General features: G+C 44.3%; 2 protein-coding genes across 13 annotated transcripts in view; one reads left to right on the top strand and one right to left on the bottom strand.

Moving 5' to 3' along the window:
* The window catches only part of Arsg (arylsulfatase G), a 119,291-nt gene that overhangs the window by 6,203 nt on the left and 88,473 nt on the right, over positions 1-24,615 (top strand). For 7 of the 9 annotated variants that reach the window (XR_012438461.1, XM_074045278.1, XM_074045274.1 and 4 more), the window contains exon 1: positions 22,185-22,307. The exons of the other annotated variants lie outside the window; for them this stretch is intronic. The gene's annotated coding sequence lies outside the window, so the exon portion shown is untranslated. Of the gene's footprint in view, positions 1-22,184; positions 22,308-24,615 lie in introns of those variants that run through there. 9 annotated transcript variants of the gene reach the window in all.
* Positions 557-22,532, bottom strand: Slc16a6 (solute carrier family 16 member 6). 4 transcript variants are annotated; one of them, XM_020179864.2, is made up of 7 exons: positions 22,143-22,184; positions 21,875-21,952; positions 13,873-14,111; positions 10,677-10,820; positions 9,515-9,643; positions 3,916-4,728; positions 557-2,930 (listed from the first exon to the last, which is right to left on the bottom strand). In XM_020179864.2, the coding sequence occupies exons 3-7, from the start codon at positions 14,102-14,104 to the stop codon at positions 2,680-2,682; spliced, it is 1,569 nt and encodes a 522-aa protein (XP_020035453.1). In that variant the 5' UTR covers positions 14,105-14,111; positions 21,875-21,952; positions 22,143-22,184; the 3' UTR covers positions 557-2,679. The 4 variants fall into 4 exon arrangements, with proteins under 4 accessions (XP_020035453.1, XP_073901367.1, XP_073901369.1 ...); XM_074045266.1 differs by lacking the exon at positions 21,875-21,952 and having other exon boundaries at positions 22,143-22,529; XM_074045268.1 differs by lacking the exons at positions 21,875-21,952; positions 22,143-22,184 and adding an exon at positions 20,938-21,847.

Below are 24,615 nucleotides of genomic sequence, written 5' to 3'. Positions count from 1 at the left end.
CATTCATGTATTTTTCATTTGGAAATAATGAAGTTCAATCATCAATTTCGTTCTTATTTCAGTTCTTAGCTGAAAATATGCTTTTTTTATTTGACTATACTGTTTATTATTTCTCCCTCCTGTTATCCATTATTTAATAAATAACTTCCCTTGAATTATTTAGCTATTGTCTAAGGTGCTTAAAAATCATTTTTGTAGAAAAGATTCAATATAAAATAAAATTGTCAGTTGAGCACAGTGGTACACAGCTGTAATCCCAATACTCAGGATGCTGAGGCAGGAGGTTCATGAGTTTGGGGCTACATAGTGAGACCCTGTCTCAAAAGCAAATGAATGAATAAAATAAAATTGTCGTGTGACAATGAAAGGAAAAAAAAGTTCCATAGACACTCCTTGAGATCCTTTATATATCCTAGGAGAGCTAAGATTTTATAGAAACGTTAAATTATTTATTTGAAACAAATCTCCTTGTGTATTTAAAGCTTGAATTGGATTGAACACTGAATAACATACATCAACTAAGGAGAAACCTTACCACAAAAGAAAAATCAATCTCTTTAAATAAGAAGCCATAAATTTATTGCAAATCTAGAAGTACCAGAATGTCACTAATACAGAACAAATCTTGTTTACATTTTCTTCCAAACATATAAACCCTTGGTTTGTTGACCTACTGAAATTGGCATTTTTTTTTCTCCTCATGCAGTTAACAGAATGGCCATAGAACAGATCTTTCAGAAGTCAGTTATAAATATTAAATTTTCATCTCCAACATTCATAGTACAAAATACATGGTAAAGTGAATCAGGTTAAGTCTGCACAACTGCCACAAGCTCCAAGCTTGTTTCAGGCGGTGACAGATTTGCTCCATCTACCTGGGTTTAGGTGTATCTTGTTTTTGACAGGTACCTTGTCATTTCCCCCCTCGCCCTCCCCAAAGTTTTATAGATTGTCCTGTTTCTATGGCTGATAAGATACTCTCCAAAATGCAGCGGGCGGTGTTGAACTATGCCACTTTCATTTCAGTGCAGAGAAATATTCAAGCTTGTGTGTACCTGTAACCAAACTAGGCTTGTATTTTCCCCCTGAGTTGTTATAAATTAACAGTAAAGATGAGTAACGATGGAGCAGCAAGCACTGGCCATCACCTGGAGGGTGGGATTCAGTAAAATAAGTGAGAAATAGTCCCCCTCTTATCCTCACACTTGCTCCCTTTACAGAAAATTGCTGGAATGAGAACTACTATACACATAGTAAAACTCCAAAGCAACAACGACTGGTTACCTGATACAGCAACTTAGGACAATCAAGTCAAGCTCTATGTCAGATATTGTACGAAACTTGTAATTGCGGTAACATAAATGTCTCTGCTACTTCCAAATAAAATACAGAAATGCTTCAACAATTCAGTAAAATATAATTCTGACCAAAGAAGATCCTCAAGTATTCTTAGGTGATAAAATTATCTTTTAAAAGCTAAGGCGATTTGCTATTATAATTTTCCCCCCTTATTTAAAAATTTTTTTGGTGGTACTGGCATTTGAACTCCAGGCCTCACGCTTGCAAGGCAGGCGCTCTACCACTTGAGCCATTCCACCAACCCTTTTATTGTGTGTTGGGAATTTCTGAGACAGGTCCTCTGGAACTATCTGCTGGGGGCTGGCTTCAAACCACAATCCTCCTGATGTCTGCCTCCTGAGTATCTAGGATTACAGGCATGAGCCATTGGTGCCCAGCTACTCTCTCCCCTTTAAATAGCACACAATGCCTTTAATTAAACTGAAGAATCATTACAAACTTGTCCTTTTAGGAGAGTAACTTTATAAGACAAGAAGTATTCTTTTAGGCATTTGAAGGACTGAAGAAAGGAGAGGTTAAAAAATTGCTACTTATGTCTTCTGATTACTTTAATCATCCTAGAATAACTTAATAATAAATAGTGGTTTAAATTAAAGACACTACAATCACATATTTCTGAAAAATTCAAAGCAACAGGAAACACATCTTTGAATGCAATTTTGTATATTCTGTACTGAAATACTTCTGGTGATGACTGTCCATAAAAAAGAAGTGGTAATCTTCACATTTATGAAGTTCAAGTTATATATTTAAAAATATCTGTTGCATATTTTGGTTTTAAACTGTGCTTCATTCCCATGCAATATTTGGAAAATTCAGAGGCCATAACTTGTTAATGGAAACCTCAGTATTCTTGAAGTTGTTCAAAAAACAAACTTACTCGTATTTCTGAAAATGAAAAAATTTTTTAAATGATCCAAGAGGCTCTTAATTGGAACGGCCAATTTTATCCCATGACCTGGACTGGATGTCATTTTGTAAGGTGTGGTTTGTCACGTGTGTGTGCTCTTAAGATCACTTTGCTAATTCATGTCACTATTTTAATACTGGAATGTGAATCAAGGAGTCCTTCTGTGTATCTTTGTATTGCTACTGAATAGGGCCAGATTTATATATGGAAAAAGTGTTGTTTTTGTTTTGGCTTAAAAAAGCAAGCAAAAAGGAAACCTTAGGGAAGAAAAGATGTCGTAGTGCTGTGCACATACACATCACTTTAAAATGCATTTTGAAAGTGAAGTGGAGTGGTTAACGCCTCTACCTCTCCGTGTCCTCTGGCTTCCCCCCTCCCAACCAATGCTGTGTTTGCTATGTGAAAATGTGTCATACTGGATCCATTTTCACATGAACTCTGTGCTCGTTCTTCCCAAGATCCATTTCCAGGAAGTCCTCGGGTATGTCTTGTAACGTCTTCCCACGATGGCTCCCCGTCTTTGTGTCACCTGAACGACGATGCTGGCACAGTCCCTTTTTAAACGGTCTCACCAGGGCGAGGCACACGGCAGCCAGGGCCATGCCAGCCGCGCAGGAGTAGAAGGCCCTGCTGTAGATCTTGCTTTGGTCCACCAGCAGACCTGGAGGAGACATCAGCACAGTCATCGCGTCACTGCGACCAGCCCTCTCACCCGGCTCCCACCCGACTCAGAAACGTCTCAGTTTCTTTGCCTTCCTTCTCATATTTCATGTTTCTGAAGAAACACAATGTCAAAGGCAATCGAAAAGCCCTGCTAGACTGGAGAGAAGAGTAAGCCAGACAAACGTACAGCAACTTCAGCACCGAGAAAACCAAGTCGCTAACTTGCTCTTCACAGGCTGAGTCGATCCTAGCACAGGATCTAACATGGGGTAGTTGGCTGCATGTTTCTTTGAAAAGGCAATATTCTTATTTTCATAGCACGCACTTCAGGGATCTTTTAACAGGGGGATAAGATTTCTAATCACAGTAAGACCATATCAGATCAAAAATACAAAACATACTTGTGTCCTTCCAATAAGGAACTATTCTGTATTAAGCATCTGCAGAGTGCTGTTTTGGGCTCAATTTCTGAAAACCTTTCCTAAGAAAGGAAAACAAGCCAGGCATGGTGTTACATGCCTGTAATCCCATCTCCTGCAAGGTTGAGGTGAGAGGATCGAGAGCTTGAGGCCCTCCTGGGCTACAAAACAAGTTGCAAGCCAGCTTGGGCAACAAATGAGACCCAGCCTCAAAACAAAAACAAAAAATGACTTACACAACTCCCTTCTCTATCAGTGCAAAAGTTAGATGGAAGTCAGATGAGTTACAAAGGTCATATATCCGTGGGTATCCTTCTGGCATTAGATAAGGTGTAATGACAGAAAATGCCTGGGGCAAGTAGACGTGCAGACACAGGTTCTAATCCTGACTCAGTCACTGAGCTTCTGTCTGGCCATTGTCTTAAATTCTTTGACCCTCAGATTCTTAACATTTAAGTCAAGAGGGCTGGCTCAGGGGATCTCTAATCCCTAGAAGTGCTGAAATTCAACTGAGGTGTAAAAATGTAAAAATTAGACCCAAATAGGAGCCATTATCTCAATTACCTGCCAGGGGTGGCCCTGCCAGCCCTGCTATGCTCTGAATGAAGACGTAGACTCCAGCAGCAGAAGGCATCTTCTCAATTCCCACCACGTCGTCCTCAGCCAGCAACGGGATGTGGGTCCCTCCTATTGTTCCCACCATGAGCCCGAAAAACACACTGCATGACATGAGACCCCAGAATTCCGTAGCAAAAGGAAAGGCAAAGAGAGACACGGTCAGTAAGACGACACAGATGAGCTCGATGTAGAGCTTGCGGATGGGCTCTCTGTTGAGGATGAGACCGGCCCCAATCCTTCCGAACACTTCAGCAATCGCCATGGTAGATAATAAAAACGCAGCGCGATCTGGGTGGATTCCCAGACTGATGCCCAGAGGAATGATGTACAAGGAAGGGGCGAAGAATCCCAGTGTGGCAAAGAGACCAAACAGTGCATACCAAATGAAGCTCTTCTCTTTCAAGACAGAGAAGTCTAACAGTGGGGCGCTCTTCCCGCTGTGCGGGGCACCGTCCACCAGGGTCTGCTGCTGGTCCGCCCTGGGCTCCAGCTCCGTGTTTGTGTGACTAGGCACATTTCTGGGTGAGGTAGTTAGCTCTACTCCTGAGTCGATGGAGTCTATTGAGGTCCGTGTTTTCTCATTTTCAAGCATGTACTGCACTTCTTTGCGCTGCTCGTAAGTCATTGTTTTTGGCGACCCTGGTCCTCTGATAATAATTGGTTTTAGCAGTGCCCCGCAGACGACAATGTTCAACTGCAGGAGGCCCACGGACAGGAGGCTGTCCCTCCAGCCGATGTGCTCCTTCAGGGCTGTGATGGCTTCAGGAAGAAGGACAAAGAAAGAACATCTATGGTTAACAATGGACTTCAGACCCAGGAGACTGGAGCAAGAGGAAATATGGATTCAGCTTTAGTGATAATTTCTGTGAAAATTTACTCAGTGGTGTGGATGTGGATACAGTCCGCCTAGACTATTCTTTAGGTATTGGTGCATTTTATGTATCAATAAGGGGAAAATGCATTGTTATTATGATATATAAAACAAAAACTGACAGCTCAGGTCTCCAAAAAAGCTTTGAAGGGCACATTTTCCCAGGCAGAGGCATAAAAAATGACATAAATTTGTGACCTACAGCAAGGATCAGCAAACAGTGATCCACAGGTCAAATCCCATCCACTGCTAGGCTTTTTGGGGGACTGGGATTTGAACTCATGGCTTCACACTTGCAAAGTAAATGCTTGCAAAGCAGGTGCTCTACTGCTTGAGCCACACCTCCAGCCTTTTGCTCTGGTTATTTTGGAGATGGGGTCTCTTGAACTATTTGCCCATGCCGGCCTCAAACAGATCCTCCTGATCTCAGCCTTCTAAGAAGCTAGGATTACAGATGTGAGCCACTGGTGCCATTGCTTATTTTTGGTAATAAACCTGAACCAGAACCCAGCTTATTCATTTACATAGATGGTGGATGCTTTTATACTGTGACAGCAGAACTGAGTAGCTATGACAGGGACCATATAATCCACAAAGCCTAAAATATTTACTATTTAAGATTGATATAGCAAGGTAGCAGGATATAAAATCAACACAGAAAAATCATTAGCATTTCTATACACTAACAATGAGCAAACGGAAAAAGAATGTATGAAAACAATTCCATTTACAATAGCCTCAAAAAAATCAAATACCTAGGTGTAAACCTAACAAAAGATGTGAAAGACCTCTACAAGGAAAACTATACACTTCTGAAGAAAGAGATTGAGGAAGACTATAGAAAGTGGAGAGATCTCCCATGCTCATGGATTGGTAGAATCAACATAGTAAAAATGTCGATACTCCCAAAAGTAATCTACATGTTTAATGCAATTCCCATCAAAATTCCAATGACATTCATTAAAGAGATTGAAAAATCTACCATTAAATTTATATAGAAACACAAGAGGCCACGAATAGCCAAGGCAATACTCAGTCAAAAGAACAATGCAGGAGGTATCACAATACCTGACTTCAAACTATATTACAAACCAATAACAATAAAAACAGCATGGTACTGGCACACAAACAGACATGAAGACCAGTGGAACAGAATAGAGGATCCAGATATGAAGCCACACAACTATAACCAACTTGTCTTTGACAAAGGAGCTAAAAATATACGATGGAGAAATAGCAGCCTCTTCAACAAAAACTGCTGGGAAAACTGGTTAGCAGTCTGCAAAAAACTGAAACTAGATCCATGTATATCACCCTATACCAAGATTAACTCAAAATGGATCAAGGATCTTAATATCAAACCCCAAACTCTTAAGTTGATACAGGAAAGAGTAGGAAATACTCTGGAGTTAGTAGGTATAGGTAAGAACTTTCTCAACAAAACCCCAGCACCACAGCAACTAAGAGATAGCATAGATAAATGGGACCTCATAAAGCTAAAAAGCTTCTGTTCATCAAAAGAAATGGTCTCTAAACTGAAGAGAACACCCACAGAGTGGGAGAAAATATTTGCCAACTATACATCAGACAAAGGACTGATAACCAGAATATATAGGGAACTTAAAAAACTAAATTCTCCCAAAATTAATGAACCAATAAAGAAATGGGCAAGTGAACTAAACAGAACTTTCTCAAAAGAAGAAATTCAAATGGCCAGAAAATACATGAAAAAATGCTCACCCCTGTTAGAATAGCCATCATCAGCAACACCACCAACAACAGGTGTTGGCGAGGATGCGGGGAAAAAGGAACCCTCTTACACTGTTGGTGGGAATGTAGACTAGTACAACCACTCTGGAAAAAAATTTGGAGGCTACTTAAAAAGCTAGACATCGATCTACTATTTGATCCAGCAATACCACTCTTGGGGATATACCCAAAAGACCGTGACACAGGTTACTCCAGAGGCACCTGCACACCCATGTTTATTGCGGCACTATTCACAATAGCCAAGTTATGGAAACAGCCAAGATGCCCCACCACTGACGAATGGATTAAGAAAATGTGGTATCTATACACAATGGAATTTTATGCAGCCATGAAGAAGAACGAAATGTTATCATTTGCTGGTAAATGGATGGAATTGGAGAAAATCATTCTGAGTGAGGTTAGCCTGGCCCAAAGGACCAAAAATCGTATGTTCTCCCTCATATGTGGACATTAGATCAAGGGCAAACACAACAAGGGGATTGGACTTTGAGCACATGATAAAAGTGAGAGCACACAAGGAAGGGGTGAGGATAGGTAAGACACCTAAAAAACTAGCTAGCATTTGTTGCCCTTAACGCAGAGAAACTAAAGCAGATACCTTAAAAGCAACTGAGGCCAATAGGAAAAGGGGAACAGGTACTAGAGAAAAGGTTAGATCAAAAAGAATTAACCTAGAAGGCAATACCCACGCACAGGAAATAAATGTGAGTCAACTCCCTGTATAGCTATCCTTATCTCAACCAGCAAAAACCCCTGTTCCTTCCTAATGTTGCTTATACTCTCTCTACAACAAAATTAGAAATAAGGGCAAAATAGTTTCTGCTGGGTATTGAGGGGGGGGAGAGGGAGGGGGCTTAGTGGGTGGTAAGGGAGGGGGTGGGGGCAGGGGGGAGAAATGAACCAAGTCTTGTATGCACATATGAATAATAACAGAAAAAGGAAAAAAAAAAAGATTGAGGGTGTAGCTCAGTGCTAGAGTACTTGCCTAACTTGTACAAGGTCCTGGGTTTAATCCCCAGCACCACAAAAAAGGAAAAAAAATACTACCTGGAAAAAAAAAATTCCTTTTCAAAAAGGATTTATCAATCTTAGTTGAATCATTATCCATCCATTCATTCAATCCTTAGAAGTGGTGAATTAAACAAAAAACGAATCTAAAAGCTCTTACGATTATCCTAGAATTAGATGACACAGTTCTCCAAGGTTCTCCCTGAGCTGTGACCTTAACTGCTTGAGTTCTCTTCTCTCCTGTTGTTAAGTTGGGACTGAGGCTGAGCCTGCAGGGTAAGGCGGGATGTAGGATGTGGTCAAAGAGACAATGGAGCTGCTCACTACAGTAGGGTAATGCAGGCTCACCAAGATCTTAGCTTAACCAGCTCAGAAAAGGGAAGTGACATTCATTGTAATTTCATTTGATTGTATTTTTTGTTTTTGGCAGTACTGGGATTTGAACTCAGGGTCTCACGCTTGCTAGGCAGGTGCTCTACCACTTGAGCCACTCCACCAGCACTGCTTTGTGTTGGTTATTTTCAAGATAGGGTCCCCTGAACTATTTGCCTAGGCTGGCTTTGAACTGAGATCTTCCTGATCTCTGCATCCTGAGTAGCTAGGTGTGAGCCACTGGTGACTGGCTTTAATTGTATTCTAATTCTTTGAGAGTTCACAAAGGTAACAGACATGGTGACTTGGCTACAGAAGACCGGTTTAGCAGGAGAATCCTGTGTGCCTTGGGAGGCTCCACTCGCCCTGTACGTGTTGTCCCCGCCACTAATGGGGAAAACTTAAAACTTGCCAGTACTCTAGGCTTGATATTTCTAAGTGCTTTGTACCCATCTGGCAATAAAGGGTCCCATCTTCCTTTCCCCATGTAAAATTTCTTGAGTGCCAACCAAGTGCTGGGGACGGTGCCCCGTGCTAGGAAACAAAGCTGAGTAACTGCCTCTACCCTCAGCCAACCTGAACTCCACTGGTTCTTCCTCTCCTCAACATTTTAATTTGAAAAGCTTCAAACCAGAAAAAATGGAGAGAATGACACCACATGCCCATCCTTCACCTAAATTCAACAGTTAACATTTTTTCCCTGCCTCTGTATGTTTGCTTCTCTCTCTCTCTGCTATTGTGACATGTCTCTCCTAAATACCTGTGTCTCCTATGAACAAAATACAACCAAACAAAATTAATCAACAAGAACTGGCATAGAAAGAAATCAATCTGGTTCCCCACGGTTATCTACTACTTTAGTTTTCTTGTAATTCACATATGAAGTTAGGGAAATAAACCAGGGATCAAATTTTTGGGGAGTGTGTGATAGGGACTGAACCCAGGGTCTTCTACTTGTTAGGAAAACACCCTCCACTTGAGCTATGCCCCCAGCTCTTTTGTTTTTATTTACTTATTTTGAGATAAGGTCTTGCTAAGTTTTCCTGGGCTGGGCTAGAATATTTCCTGAATAGTTGGGATTATAGGCATGAACTACTATGCCCAGCTCCAGGGATAAAAATTTTGCTGTGAGATTATCCATAAGAAAACTGGATTTAGTAGCGTAATTTAAATCCACATTGAACACAACTCTTTTGAAAAGGGAGAGAAATAATACCATGAACACTCCAAATCATTTTGGAATAATTTTTGCACGTTTCATGAAAGCCTTACCACCGATATGTGCCATGTCTCTTCCTATTTATGTAAACTTGGACTAAGATTAAAATAGTTTGTATTCTCCTAAAATAGGGGTTAAAGGGGATACATCCTAAAAAAACCTGCTGGAGGAGAAAGGGCAAATAGCCTTTCATTTTGCATGACGGTAAAAGGCATCAAACTGATGGCCAGAGTTAGTGTAGCAGGAACAGCAGACTGGCTTCCCCCTGGACTCCATTCATAGAAAAATTACTGTTATCCACCTACCTGGTGCGAAAGCAAACACAGCGAAACATTCTCCTGTAGAAGCAACAGCAGTGACGACTGAGCGTCTTTTGTCAAAGTACTGTGACAGAATGGTGACAGTTGGGAGAAAACTAAAGCAGTACCCCAAACCTGTGAGCAAAAGTCAAAAGTACAGTGAGGACACATACTAACTGAGCCCAGAAGAATGTGCTCTGAGAATGACGAATCATGCAATTCAGTGTGCAAAAACGTGACGCAGAGCCACGGAAGCGGGTTGGTTTCATTAGGGGTCGGGTTACATTGCAACAGCTATTTTGAGCGGGGATGCTCAAAGTATAAAAACTTTTCTGGTTCTTAAAAAAATTTATAAAATTCCCAATGGAGCCGAGTGCTGGTGGCTCATGCCTGTAATCCTAGCTACTCAGGAGGCAGAGATCAGGAGGATTGCGGTTCGAAGCCAGCCCAGGCAATAGTCCGTGAGACCCTATCCCAAAACCACCCCCTCAAAAAAAGAAAAACTTCGCAATGGACAAAGCTATTATTGCATATAGTTTTTATATAAGACGTTTGGAAATAATTCTTTGCTATGTGTAAAACTATGAAAAATTGACAGTATGCAAATTTAATAAACATATATATCATACAGGATTAATGCAGGGATTCCTTTAAAAAATTTTTTTTTGTAATTTTTCGAGATAGGGTTCCCATTTGGAGTCCAAGCTGGCCTCCAATTTGACATCCTCCTGCTTCACTGGGATTATAGGCATGCACCATCACAACTGGCTGCATGGATTCTTTTTAAAAGAAGAAATGTTTCCTTTGATCCTAAGAAGTGCCCAGCATACTGCACCTCCCTTGCAGCCCTGACTTGAGAAATTACTGGCAAAAGAAACTAAAGTCCTATTTCATGAAAATGATGCCTTTTGGCTGCGAACTAGAAAAAATGAGAAGCTCTCTTCATCACTGGTAAACGTTTTAAAAACAAATCAAACAAAAATTCCTGGGCACTTGAGAATATGTTTCCATATCCCATGGAGCCCATGTCGCCCTATTCAAAACCACTGACGTCAGATATTATTCATTTTAAAGAAAAAAAAGGAGAAAAGATTTATTTTCCTCCCTCCCCTTCCTTGTTCTTCAAACAAAGCATCTAGAGAACTCCCGAGTCAGGGAGGTCACTCACCCGAGACAATCCCAATGGAGATGTACATGTGGTGGACCTGTCGTGAGAAGGAGGCTGCCACCATCCCGGTGCAGACCAGTACTCCTCCTGCCATGACTACCAGCCGGTGTCCAAAGCGATTGCTCAGGACTGTGGAGAGGGGAGCTGCAGGGAAAGGAACAAAGAGTGATCTGTGAGCTCAGAGGCTGTGGTTGGTGCTGGCTTCAGTAGGAGTCCCTCCCCCAGGTCTTAAACTTGGATGGACGCTGTAAAATACATAATGCATTCCTTGCAGTGGCTTCTGGCCAGTTCTAAAATCATGTAAGATTCTTTGGGCTCTTCAAAGAGAAAGACAAAGTCTAGGGGTGTAGCTCAGAAGTAGGGTGCTTGCCCTAGCATGCTCAAGGCCCTGGGTTGATTCCCATACTGTCTCCCCCACTCCCCCAGAAGGAGAGGAGAGAGAGAGAGAGAGAGAGAGAGAGAGAGAGAGAGAGAGAGAGAGACACACACAGACATAGTAATAGTATAAAAGTATACTTTTATCTACATTTTAATTTATTTATTTAGTGGTACTGGGGTTTGAACCTTTTATTTTGTGTTGGGTTTTTCGACAGGGTCTTGCAAACTATTTGCCTGGGTTGTCTTTAAACTGCTATCCTCCTGATCTCTGCCTCCTGAGTGGCTAGGACTACAGGAGTGAACCACTGGCACCTGACTCTGTCTATATTTTTAGATCAAAGATGTTAGCAACTACAAAATTGGATATTCATTTGTCATTCTGTAACAAAAACTGGTTTTCTTATGATTGCTTAAATAATTGTTTTTCTATACTCACTGCTTCAGATTGTTTTTCAAAGAGTCCATTTGGGATTAAATTCCAGTTAGTTTCATTTAACTTTTCTGAAAATGATACAGGATGAAAGTATGGTGAATTTGCAGCTATGTTTGCCTAAGGAAGGGTAGCTGTGGGATAGATAATTCAGGGTGACTGATGAATTGTAATTTGTCTGGCTTGTATATGCTTTACCCCTGGGACATTTCAATCCAGCAAATTAGTTTCCTAGTTATATGTTACTGAATATTGACTTGAGTAAGCTGAGAAACGCGAACTGTTGAGAGTTGGGTCAAAGAGCAACACCCTGGATAGAAGGGGTGGGAAAAAAAGGATTGCATTTCATTGTGGTGTGTCCATACGTAGTGATAGCATTCATTATTAGAATGCAAACTAATATTGAATGTAGCTACTGATGAAACCAGTCATCATTTTGAGCCAGTCTGTTGGCTCAAAGCCTTCACAATTAGAATAATATTGTCTAAAATTACCTTATGGTATGACAGTATTAGCTAGAAATTTCTTGTTGACTACGTTGTTCTCTCTGCCTATAAAAGAGCTTGAACTTAAGCTTTCAGATTTTCTTCTTCTTTAGATTATCAAATAGAAATTTTTGGTTCCATATCTTCCCAAATAACTAAGTATTCCACAATTTAAAAATTAAGTATCTTGCCGGGCATGGAGGTACATGCTTGTAATTCCAACACCCAGGAGGCTGAGGCAGGCTACCCTGTCTCAAAAATAAAACAATTAAAAAGAAAACACTCAAAAAAAAAACAATCTTAGCTGGGCATGGTGGTGCAGCCAGTAAGCCCCTCGTAAGACTCTTGCTCGAAAATAAAACAAAAATTAAACATTAAATATTTTAATAATTCAATTAAGACAGTACGAGAACCAGTAAGAGAAATTCCTGCTTTACCCACTGGGTCAAAACAGATGGATGGTAATATGGCAAAAAGTGAACTACAATTAAAGAAGGATCTGAAACTCAACAATCATTTCAGAGACAACAGCAGCATGACAGGGTATCAAGTTAATGTTAGGGACATTTAAGGGCAGCCTGGTTTGCTTTCTGAGGTGAGTTCAACAGCTTTGCTCTCTCAGGAAGGCCTTGGTGTCACCTGTTACACACAGATGAACACATGAGACCTAGCTGTGTGTTTAAATGAGGCCGGTACAGGACCATGTGAGAACAAGTGTGTTACAAATGACACCACAACACCCTTCTATTTTATGCTGTGAGATCTGGGGATGTGGCAGTGAGGAGTAAGTGAAGTCCTTCAGGAAACCAGATGTTTGGAATTCAGACTCTTTAGGACAGTATTTGTAATTTGATATTATAGTTAGGGGATGGGCTCCAGGACCCCCTGGGGATACCAAGATTCACAGATGCTCAAGCTCCTTGTAGACATGACTTGGTATCTGCACATAACATAGGCACATCCTCCTCACACTTTTTATCTCTAGGTTGCTTATAATACAATATAAGTAGTTTTACTGGACTTCTTAGGGAACAATAAGAACAAGAAGTCTAGATGTATAGTACAGCACAACCACTATAGGACTAATGACCTAGCACCTGTTGGCAGCAAGGTAAGATTTTCAGTCTGTGGTTAGCTGACTCCATTGATGACTGAACCCTTGGATACAGAAGGCTGAGGGCATATCCTTTTATACCTTGCAGGCTTCTTCCTGCGTCCATATATACATGTTGCTTAGCAGGCCAAGTTTGTTTCAATGTTGTTTCTTTAGACAATCATGTGTGTTAAACTGAAGGCAGACCAAGCTGTCGAATATGGATTTTTTTTTTTTTTTTTGCTGTAGTCATTTTTCAGATAGGGTCTTAAACACTTTTTGCCTAGGTCTGGCCTCCTACTGGGATCCTCCTAACTTTGCCTTCCATATAGTTGGGATTGTACGCATGAACCACACACTCTGCTTATTCTTGTTTGAAATAAGAGTTTTCCTAACTTTTTACCTAGGCTGGTCTCTAACCACAAGCCTTTCACCTATCTCTGACTCCCAAGTAGTTGGGACTGAGCCAGTATACCCAGTCTTTTTGTTTTTTGTGACAGGATCTCACTGCGTAGCCCAGACCGGTCTTGAACTACGTATCCCAGACTGGCCTCTAACTTGCAATACTCCTGGCCTCTCAAGTGCTAGAATTACAGGTATGTATGGCCACACCTGGTTTAAACATGGCATTTTCTTCAGTGCCTCTTTGTTTCTTACCAATCCCCAACCCTCTGAACACTGTGTTACTTAATCAAGGCTAGAATGGGTCAACATGGGAATGCATCATCAACACATCCACCCACATCACGTAACTGGACAGGTTCACAGGGGCAGACGCTCATGTTACGTTGAGCTGAGAGATGTACTAACCTGTAAACGTTAAGACAAACACACATATTGACACTATCCATGAGATTCTGCTGTTGGATTCATCAAAACTGTCCATTAAGTCATTAAAGAAGACGCCAAATGACTTGATGATGCCATAGGTGAAGACTTCAACGAAGAAAAAAGAAACAGCTACTGCCCAGCCCCATCCTCCGTCAGGCACTTGAGTATACACATTGACTCTGGAACAAGGGTTTGATTTCTTTTGGGTCATTCTTAATCTGAAATAAAATGGTTAAAAAAAATTCAGAACAGCTAATAGCATGGGGGCTAGGGATTCTAATAATCATTAGCAAACACAGAAACTACTTAGGTTGTTGAATATTTAAATCAGGTATAAGTTTTTGGATGTTATATGTTATATCTATCTGTCTCTCTGTCCTTGAATTACACATGGGAACCACAAGGAATCTGGAAGACTTTTCTATGAAAGCTGATGAGAACAATAAGCAACACAAGGAATCAGAGCAGGATCTTTGGAGGTTCTTTGAAGGACACAGAATGGCTACCAGACCAAGTACTGATGCTGATGTTGAAGGAGACAAGTCAGACAAAGAAAAACTTAGTGGACCATAAGAAATGTTGACCAGGAAGGAGCCTAGAACGGGGTAGCTGTCTCGCACCTTCCATGGGACAAGTGCTTAAGCTACCATAGATATCTCTGCTTGAGACATCTCAGTTGGCTGGCCACTGAGTTGATCCAGCCAACCCTTCTGGCTCCCACTTTTCATTTAGTAAGCAACATTCTGATTCTGTTATGCTGTTTCACAGATGTACACCTACCTGGACAGAGTGTAACTATAAATCAAAATGTGGGACTCCTGTCTTCTGAGTTCCTCAAAGTTGACCATGTGGTGCCTCAGCAATTTAATTTCTCCAGGCAACAGTGACTAAATGAGACACTACAAACCTGCAAGGCCCTGCCTGGACACTAGTTAACTAAGCTACCCCCACCTCACACTGCCTTTCCATGTGAGCATCAGACAAACCAAGCTCAGCCCTCACACCAGGAGGAGACACTGTCTTTAACACTGGAGGAGCCTGGGTTAACTTAAGTCTTCTTGAATGGGCTCTAGTACGTGAAAACGTCAAAGCTTCTGCAGTTACAGATACTTTCAACAGTGATATGTACTTCTAGCCCAACTAAAAGTTAGTACCTATCATAATTAACGAGTCCAGGTTCTTAGAGCTCTTAATGGCAACTGACCGCAAGTTTAAGAATTCTTTACTGTTGTACGGAGCTTAATTTTCAGGATGCACGTGTATCCTTCTTCTAGCTATAAGTTGTCACATACAAGGTTTCTTTCTTTCTTCGTTTTTTTTTTTTTTTTAAACAGCATCATGCTATATAACACAGGCTGGCCTTAAACTTGCAGTCCTCCTGCTTCAACCTCTCTAGTGCTAAGATTACAGATGTGTACCACCATGCCTGGCCAGGCAAAGATTTTATTGAATGGAGGACAAGTGAGAAAATGACATGCTATAAGCTCATGAATGCGACAGACTTGTGTTTTCCAATCATGAGATCAAATCTGCTGGATTTACTTGATAAATCTTCAACAGCAATAAATCTGACCTAGCTTAATATCATCCTTCCTATTGCTAACCTCCATTCCCACAGCAGCCCCACACTTGGGAGCACCACTCAGTACCGTGGTGCTGTTAAGTACTTGACTGAGCTGTGAGGGCATAAGATGCCTGAAGCATCCTATGCTCTGTGCAGCAATGGTCTTTGTCATGCCTAGAGCCAGTGGTAAGGTCGTGAGGGCCATGAGGTAGCTGAGCATGCTGGCAGGGTAGACATTAGTGTTCCCTGACAGGGAAAGACCTCACCTAGGGCAGGAGACAGACCCTCCAGCAGATGAGATCCTCGTAACACCCCTCCCTCACCAGCCTTCCCAAAGTCACTCTCAAGGTGAGGCAGCTGGGACAGAAGAGGAGTGAATGCAGCATTAGGCTTAGGATTTTAGGAGCTTCCCCCCCACCCCTACAAAGCCGTTCCCAGCACTGGCTTTAGAGAAGGGGCTATTCCTGAGCCTGGGGGTGGGTGGGAGTTGCTTGATGAGAAGGAGACGTGGTGGTGGCCTGTAGCTGTCAAGGGCTTGGCCTTCACCCCGTCCATGAGGGCATCAGTTTGAGCTTTTCCTTGAGAAGCCCATGGCTGCCTCTTAACTGGCTCCACGTGCCTGGTCTGACGAATCTTTTGGAAATACTGCATTGTCACAGCATTTCCCTGCTTAGGCTTTTTTCCACTGGCTTTCCTCTTTCTGAAGGAGAAAAACCCACTCATTAGCCGTCCTGTGGTAGCCTTATCTCTCCTTGACTCATCTGCCATGGTCAAAACTGTGTTCCTTTCCCCACGGCCTTCTGTTTTAAGTAAGTTGCCTGTGGCCATGCTTTTTCCTCAAGCTGGATGTCCTCTCTGCAGGGGGCACAGTACAACCTTCCAGGCTCTGCTCAGGCCAGGCCTCCTTCCCCCATAAGCCTTCCTCTGACCCACTCAACCTTCCCTTCTTCAAGGGACCTGAACCACCTCATCACAGGGTACCATTTACTTTCAGACACTTATCGTATTTGTCCATTAGAAACTCACAAAATCCAGGGCCTAGATTTCTGTTACCTTACCCCCTCACCCACCCAGACAGCTTTTATTTTTTCATCAAAGTAGTCAACTAGGTACCAGGCCCTCTGATTTCACTACAAGGTTACCACAGTGAAAAGATGGAGATGGTTTCCCCCTCCATGGACTAAAATATTTGTTGATGATGATAAAAAACAAAACCTCAAGACTGAAATGTATCCTATTTAAAGCTATTCAGCCACGTCCTTCTGCAGCTCAGCACATCCTGACAAATGGTTAGGACTACATGGCTACTAAGTCCAAGGCCACGTTGGCATGACTGAGTGGCTTTATGGGTGCCCACAAGGTCTTGGAGGGCTTTCTTGTTTTGTTTTGGAGACAGGGGGGTCACACTGGCCTGGGAATTACTATGTAGCCTAAGATGACCTCAAACTTGCCATCTTCCTGCATGCTGGGATTAAAGGTGTGCACAACTCATTGGGATGGGTTTTTTTTTTTTTTTTTTTTTTTTTACTTTTCATGGTACTAGGGTTTGAACTCAGGGCCTACACCTTGAGTCACTCCACAAGCCACCCCCCCCTTGCGACATTTTTTTCGAGATAGGTTCTCACAAACTATTTTCCCAGGCTGACCTCGAACCACAATCCTGATCTCTGCCTCCTGAGTAGCTAGGAGTACAGGCGTGAGCCACTGATACCCAGCCAGCTGGGGCTAGGTCTTCACGGAGGGCTTGTATCAACTTAAACAAAAATATTGGGAGAAAACCTGATAAAGGTCCTATAGAGCTGCGCGTGGTGGCATATACCCATAATCCCAGTACTCAGGAGGCTGAGACAGGAAGTCTGTGAGTTCAAGACCAGCCTGGACTACGTGATGAGATCCTGTCTCAAAAACTTAAATTAAAAAAGTCCTAGACAGAAAGAAGCTGAATCTGTTCAGTTTAAAATCACTGCAGGATAAAGTCTTTTTATTGGATGGCTTTGGATGGGGGGGACCCCACTGTGGTTTTAGCATGAGCTGAAGTCCCCACCATCATCAGAAGGCTCCCAGTTCTGCTGGGAGCTGCTCCCTTACTCTTCCTTGGCCCCATAATCCATAGTCTGCACGGGTGGGGCTAGGATCAACCTGCAGGCAGGGAATGGAATTAGAATTCCAGAATGTTCAAGCCGAAAGGGAGTTCTGAGCTCATCTTGTGCTATTTCTCTTTGTGAAATTCTACTCATTCTGCAAAATAGGAAAACTCAGCCCCAGAGAGGTGAAGGGTCTTGACCAAAATGGTTTAGAGTCAAATCTGCCCCCAGTCACTCTGCCGTCTACACCTGCAGGGCAGCATGTTAAAGACCAGGGGCGGAGGGAATGGAGACTGTGAAGAAGCACTTTTAGTTAAAGACACAAGCTCTCTGGACCTCCACGTGTAAAGAGGCCTGTGAACTGTTTGCCCACACAACTATGTGACTCGAGAAAGTTACTTTCCCTCTCTGGGCCTGAATTCCTATTCAGTCAAATGAGAGGGGCCCACTGGGAATTGTTAAGGCTCCATTCAGCTTTAACAGCTGATGCGTTTGAATTTAGCATTGTGTTATATTAACCAACGGATTGCTCAGGTCAAACCCAGTTGAGTGACCCAAGGAAACTGAGGTAGGAGGAGCAGGAATGCTATATGGTTCTTGCAAGTGTGGGATGTTTGTTCAATCTGATATATGACAACCTCTTAGAAGAGAGGGATCTTTAGACTTTTCATTTTCTGAGCCCTTTCTGGGTGATCCAATCCTCTGCTTGCTTTTCAAAACATTGCCTTCTGTCTGTGCTACTCTATTGTGGTAGATCCAAATATAAATTTCAAGTGTATTACTGGGTTTTTGGAAGACAGAAGCTTGCTTTCTTATTACTGGGATCATCATAAAGGTAAATGCCAAGCCCAAACTTACTCTAAAGTTTATGCCTTTATCATCCTAAAGCATTCTATGTCCTATTATTATCTAGTTTTGAAGATCAGACAATATAGCTTAATAGCAGAATAACCCGGTTTCTATAACTTTCTGGGCAGTGATACCTGCATTTTGCATGCAAGACTGCACCTATGAGGCTATCGACTGCTCTGTCCAGATCCAGGGTCCGGTGTAGTATTAGGTACATATGTGTTCATTAAAAGTTCATTAAAGGAGCCAGGTGTGGTAATTCATGCCTGTAATCCTGGCATTCGGGAGGCTGAGGCAGGAGGTTGGTGAGTTTGAAATAAGTCTAGGCTACAGAGAGATACTTTCTCTAAAAAAAAAGTTTACTAAACAAAATATGAGTGTTGGGGTATTTCCAAAGCAATGTACAGATTATTCCCTATAAAATAAAAGCAATAAAAGGAGGAAGTGCCTGGTTGCACCAATCAACCCTTTCCTAGACTATCTTTTTCATTCACTAAGCAGGAAGGCAATTGACTTTACAAGCTGTCTGACTGCAAGCCAGGTATGGTGGTGTGTGCCTGTAATCCCAGCATTTGGGAGGAGGATGGAGAGTTCGAGGCCAGACTAGGCTACAATGAGACCCTGTCTCAAAAAAATCCCAACTGCCTGACTGTAAAGAAGACAACTTGAGGCCTGACTTTTGAACTTGGTTAATTGGATGCCTCTACAAGTTGCAGAATATGAAAATTACCAGTTCATTTGCTTTCACAGCTGTACTTGATGGAAAGGGATATTAGTTGGCTGTGTGGAGACCTAACTGGTAAGGTCCTGGGGTCTTGTATGAATCACCTCACTTCTTGATGTTCAGTGTCCCTAACAGGTAAGCTGAGATCCTGATCCTGAATCTCTTCCTGCCCTATGAAAAGGCAATTCTGTGACAGCCTTTTACCCTGACCTACTCTGAATTACCATGGGCTTGTCTTTTATTTTTTTGCAGTGCTGGGGAGGGTCTGAACTTAGGGCCTACACCTTGAGCCCCTCTACCAGCCCTTTTTTGTGATGGGTTTTTTCAAGATAGGGTCTCTCAAACTATTTGCCTGGGCTGGCTTCGAACTTTGATCCTCTTGATCTCTGCCTCCTGAGTAGATAGGATTACAGGTGTGAGCCACTGGTGCCTGGCTGGGCTTGTGTTCTTGAAGCCTCAGGCAGTAGTTATCAAATCTGTGTTTACCACTAATTGGCAGAAATCACTAAATGCCTAAAGCTCATCTGTAAAAGCAGGAATTGAGAAGACAGACTCCCAGGTATTTTCCAACTGTAAATTTCTGCAACCCTAAAACTGCTCCTGGCACCAATGTCCTGCTGAAGGAAATGTAAGGACAAACTAAGCTGGGCATTTTGGAGTATTTCCTAGTACCCTTCGGTAGTTTCAGTGTCTCCTTAAATAAAAAAGCTGAGCACCAGTGACTCACGCCTGTAATCCTAACTACATGGGAGGCTGAGATCAGCAGGATCTCAGTTGAAGACCAACCTCTGCAAACTGTTCAAAAGACCCCATCTCCAAAATAACCAGAGCAAAATGACCAGAGCAAAATAACCAGAGCAAATGGCTCAAGGGGGAGTGGCCTGCCTTGCATGGACGAAGCCCTGAGTTCAAACCCCAATTTCCCCACTCTCACCCCCCCAAAAAGAAAAAAGAAGTGTGGTAGCCCACACCTGTGATCCCGTCAATGTGGGAGGCCAAGACAGGAGGATTGAAAATTACAGGCCAGCCTGGGCTACATAGTAAGACCTTGTCTCAAAAAAAAAAAAAAAAAAAAAAGTGTCCCCTTAAATAAATGGGTATGATACCAGACTTAAAGATCTGCTCTACATGGGATTTTCACTATTATTTAATTTCTGGAGAAACAATTTGACTTGGGGGCATAAAAATATTGCTTGTACACCAACTGAGGTTAGGCCAGAGTCAGGCCAGAGTGAAGTTCAAAACGCAGGCTTCCATGGAAATGGTAGAGCAGCCAGTGCACTGCAAGTCTCTGCTCTTCAAGGCGTAACCCGGAGAACAGCTTTTGACAAGTTGTCTCTGGCCCCTGTCGTCCAAACCAGTCTGTACGTGGGTGAAGTTCATTTGAATTTCTATTACCAAAAAAACAAAACAAAAAAAACCCCAAATCTAACCTGGACGCTGGCTCGGCAGCGTTGAATCACTGACTACCACCAATTCATCCATTTTGCAAGACTATGATGTTGAAACCCGAGCCCCTAATTTAAGTGTCCTCCTAAGGAGTTCCTCTGAGGAAAAGTCCTGTTTTAGGAAACCACAGGGAGAAAACTCTGGGTTAGTAGTACGCTTTAAGAGTTTTTCCACTTGGCTGCATGGTTTGTTTACATACGGTCAGTCTATCTTGGACGCCCTTCGCTTAATTACATGAAAAGGTGTTTCTACTATATTTACCGGTATCATTTGGTGTTCATCCCCAAAGTGCCTCACACTAGTGCTTGGGACATGGGGAGATGCATCGAAAGAGATTCCAGCATAAGGGTTTGGCAACAAGACACCCCTCTTACCGTGATTTACAAAAAACAGTAAGATCACAGAGAAATCTTAATCCCACGGTGGAAGCTGGCACGGAGAAGCTGGCTGTGCAAACAACCGGCTTCCAGGTTGACAAGTTGTAACTGCTCTTCCCCAGTTGGATTTCGGGAGCTTTTTCCAAGACTGACGCCCCCCGAGTTCGGTGACATTTTACCTAACAAACTTTGATCACCTGTCTGCTGGGGTGGAGGCAATGAAAACAACCCAGAAGGAAATAACCCATTTCCTCTGCAAACCATCGTCCTTAGCTCTAGAGCTGCTCGGCTACCCCAGCGCTTTCCTGAGGCTGGCAGCCCCGGGAACCTTGGAAGTTGCGCGGGACCCGCCACCCGCCCCTGTCAGTTCTGACAGTCTAGGTGTAGGACCCGCGTTCCACAGGGAAACCTCTGCCTTCCCCCCCAGGGGCGGGGGGAACGTTGGCCATCCCGGGGGATGGTATATCGGGGATGGGGATACGGAGCCCCACTTTCCCTCGCGCTGCCTCAGTGGCCGCCTTGCGTGCGTGCGTGCGCGCGCGAGCCTGGGGAAGACAGGAACCTTTTGACATCCACCGAGGGGCTGAGCCCCCCGCCCCCGACTCACCCAACAGCCTGGGGTCCCTCACCCGGGGCGGGGGTTAATCAAAGCCAGGCCAGCCTTTAGGTATTTCCCGGACCCCAACTGTACCAGGGCCAAAGACATTCAACTCTCAGTTGCCCACAGAGCCGAGAGCGCGTCATCGTGATGGCCCTGAACATTCCCAACTGCCAAGAGAGTATCTTTCGGAATAACCTCTCCAAAATGTTCAAATGTTCAGAGGTTTCCTCCGCCTCCCCGCCCTAAGAAAGCACCCCCCGACATATTTCTTATAAAACAACCCATAACCCACAATCAAACTTTTAAACATGTAAAATAATAAGACCAACTCACCAAGTTAGAAGGGAAGAGAATAAACCCCAAAAGGCTCCCAATAAGGCGGAGGCTTGACCTCCCCCTCCTTATAAGCCGCTGGATAACACGAGAAAGGTTAACCCCTTAGGGCGTGGGCCTGAGTCCATAAGTTGGCTCCGGCCGGTGAATGTCTGAGCACCCGGGCCCCCCACCCACTCCCGCGCCACTGCCACCAGGGCCACACCCTCCCCCCGCCCCCCACCCCAGTCGCCTCCGCCCGCGCCGCTGCCTATCTCTTATCCTATACCGGCTGCAGCCGGTCTCCGCCGGCCTCGGGGGCGCGCCGCCGACCATGTGCTGAGAGCGCCTCCAAGGAGGGGGCCGGCCTGACGCGCGCGCGCGCCGGCCCACGTGGGCCGAGGCCTTGCCGGGCGCGCGCCTCGCCTGCCGCCCCGGCTGGGGGTCACCAAAGGTAACAGCCTTGAGATTTGGGGTCGGTCGCCCCCGCCCCCGCCAGCGCCGCTGGGGTCGTAGGCAGGACGTCCTCATTCCCTCGCCCGGGTGCGCCTGTGCGCGCCTGGCCCGGCCAGACGCCGGCACTTTGCTGCAATGCAAGTGGAGCGCGAGAGTGCCAGGGTGCTGGGTGCGCCGGCACCCTCGCTCTGAGTGCTCCCGGCGGGCCCCGGACTGCTTCCCTTCCCGCAGCGGCCCCGCCCGCGCCCTGAGGATTTGGGGAGTTAGCGAGGGAGGGGTGCGGTGGGGGGGAGGGACGCGCGCGCCGGGGTCGGTCCCGCGGGCGCTCGTGGCTGCGGCGGCTCCGCGCTCGCCCCGGACAGAACAGGTTCCTTCCAGTTTGGGTGTGAGCAGCGCGCGCAGCGCCCGAGTTCCTCCTTCAGCGCCCACTTCCCCGATTTCGTCAACTCGCGCACCCCCACGGTTCCCTTTCCGGGGGTGGGGAGGGAGTGCCGCAGTGGGCCCCTGGGAACCAGCGGCCCCGCTGCTTTCGGGTGCATTGCTTTCCCCCCTTTGCTGCTGCTGCAGCAGCCACAGCATCCGCGTTGCGCGAAAGGGATGTGAGCAGCCTGGCTGAGTCAGCATCCCCGACCCGGGGCGCGCGCGCACCCTCTGGGCGGGAGGTGACGTCCGCACAGGTGCATGGCCGCCTCACCCGCGGGAGTCCTCCGTTGTGGCCCGGGAGGTTTAGGGAGTAGGTGCCCCTCACCTCCAGATTCCCGACCCCAAGGTCACTATGAACTAAGGTTGATGCACGGGAAACCTCAGTTAGGAGTTGCTGGTGGGGACAAAGCTTGTGTCGGAGGATATAGCGCATTTCAGAGCCCGAGGGGGCGCACACTTGGCTTCCTGGCATCCACTCCAGGGCAAATTTGGGAACTGCTCCGGAGCAAAGGTCATATTTTCAGCATTTCCCTTTGGACTTTGGCACCCCTTGCTTGGGCTTCAGGGAACGTGGCTCTGATGTCAGAAACTCAAGAGGACCTACGTTAGCAGTGTGCACCGGGAGGGTCGCCACTGGGAGGAGCTTGCGACCTGAATTTTAATAAAAATCCTCCCTTGCCCCATGATTTCGCTCGTGATTTTGGGATCCGGTGTGCTGGGTTAGACGCCATTCTTTGCTGTTAAGCTCCGGTGTAGGTTAAGCTGAGAGTCATTCCGTTAGTGCAAAGTGTCCTGTTATGGCTAGACTGTCTAGCCAAGGGTGCCCATGAGCAGCTTTGCAAGCTTATAGGAGTGCTTTAACTTTGCAGAGCGTTAATTTCCAAATCTGTGGAATGGAATAAGGGTGAGATTCCCAAATTCAAAGGGTTTAATTTATGATTTCCTGTAAAGGGCGGACCTGTGACTAGCATATGGTAAGTCACCACCTGTTAGTCCTTATTGTTGTTATTTAGAATTATGAAAGCCAGTTGCAGACTCCAGCACATGCCCTATGAGAAATCATTTTTGTGTGCCTCAAAGAATCCACATGTGATAGCATTTAGAAACATTTTAATCACTCAAATGAAAACACTTAATGTTAAAGCTGGGTGTCCTGTAGACATAATCTTTATCTTTAGGGTCTTAAACTTCAGTATTTCGGACTTGTCTCACCCTGCAATCAGTAAGGAAGTGCCATGTTTTGTTTTTTTTCTAATTAATTAATTTTTTGGGGGGGAGGGTGGGGATAGGTCTCCCTTTGTTGCCCATGCTGGCCTGTTTTTTGTTTGTGTTTGTTTGAGACAAGATCTCACTATGTAGCCTAGGCTGACCTCGGATTCTCGATCCTTTTGCCTTAGCCTGTGGTTGCTGGGATCACAGGCTTGGTCCACCATGTCCACCTGCCCATCCTGATCTGTACCTCCTGGACTCAAGCCATTCTCCAGCCTCGGTATCCACAGAAGCTGTAACTACAGGCACTCTGAACCCTCTGCCTGGCTGCGAATGTCATGTTTAATATGACACATCATGCACTGTATTGTCTTGCTTAGGAGCCTAGGGGTGTTCAACTGAGTGACACTAAGCAAGTCACATAGTATCTTGGTACTTCAGCTTGATTTAAAAAATTGTGATTGGAAAAATCACGTGAATTTTAGACCAAGTGAAATCTGATGGTTGAGGGAGGGGGCTAATAGCATTAATACAATAATAATAATAATAATAGTAATGTATTGTTGCTCTTACCTTTTATTAGTATTAATTATAATTTTTGTGTATGCTTTGTCCCCAACAGTGTAGTAAGTGCCATCCATGTGATTTTCAACCATATCAGTAGTCTTCTGCAA

Source organism: Castor canadensis, chromosome 11 (assembly GCF_047511655.1).
Source record: "Castor canadensis chromosome 11, mCasCan1.hap1v2, whole genome shotgun sequence".
In the NCBI taxonomy this organism is placed as follows: Eukaryota; Metazoa; Chordata; class Mammalia; order Rodentia; family Castoridae; genus Castor; species Castor canadensis.
This window is presented reverse-complemented; position numbering and strand designations above follow the sequence as displayed.

Bases quoted from the DNA above. Each gene is read 5' to 3' on its own strand.
- Slc16a6 (XM_074045266.1), bottom strand. From the start codon at position 22,384: ATGAGGACGTCCTGCCTACGACCCCAGCGGCGCTGGCGGGGGCGGGGG. The intron at 4,729-9,514 runs GTAGGTGGATAA...TTCTTCCTGAAG, and splicing joins TGTGTTTGCTTTCGCACCAG to CCATCACAGCCCTGAAGGAG. The intron at 2,931-3,915 runs GTAATTGAGATA...TGTCTCCTCCAG, and splicing joins GGCAGGGCCACCCCTGGCAG to GTCTGCTGGTGGACCAAAGC.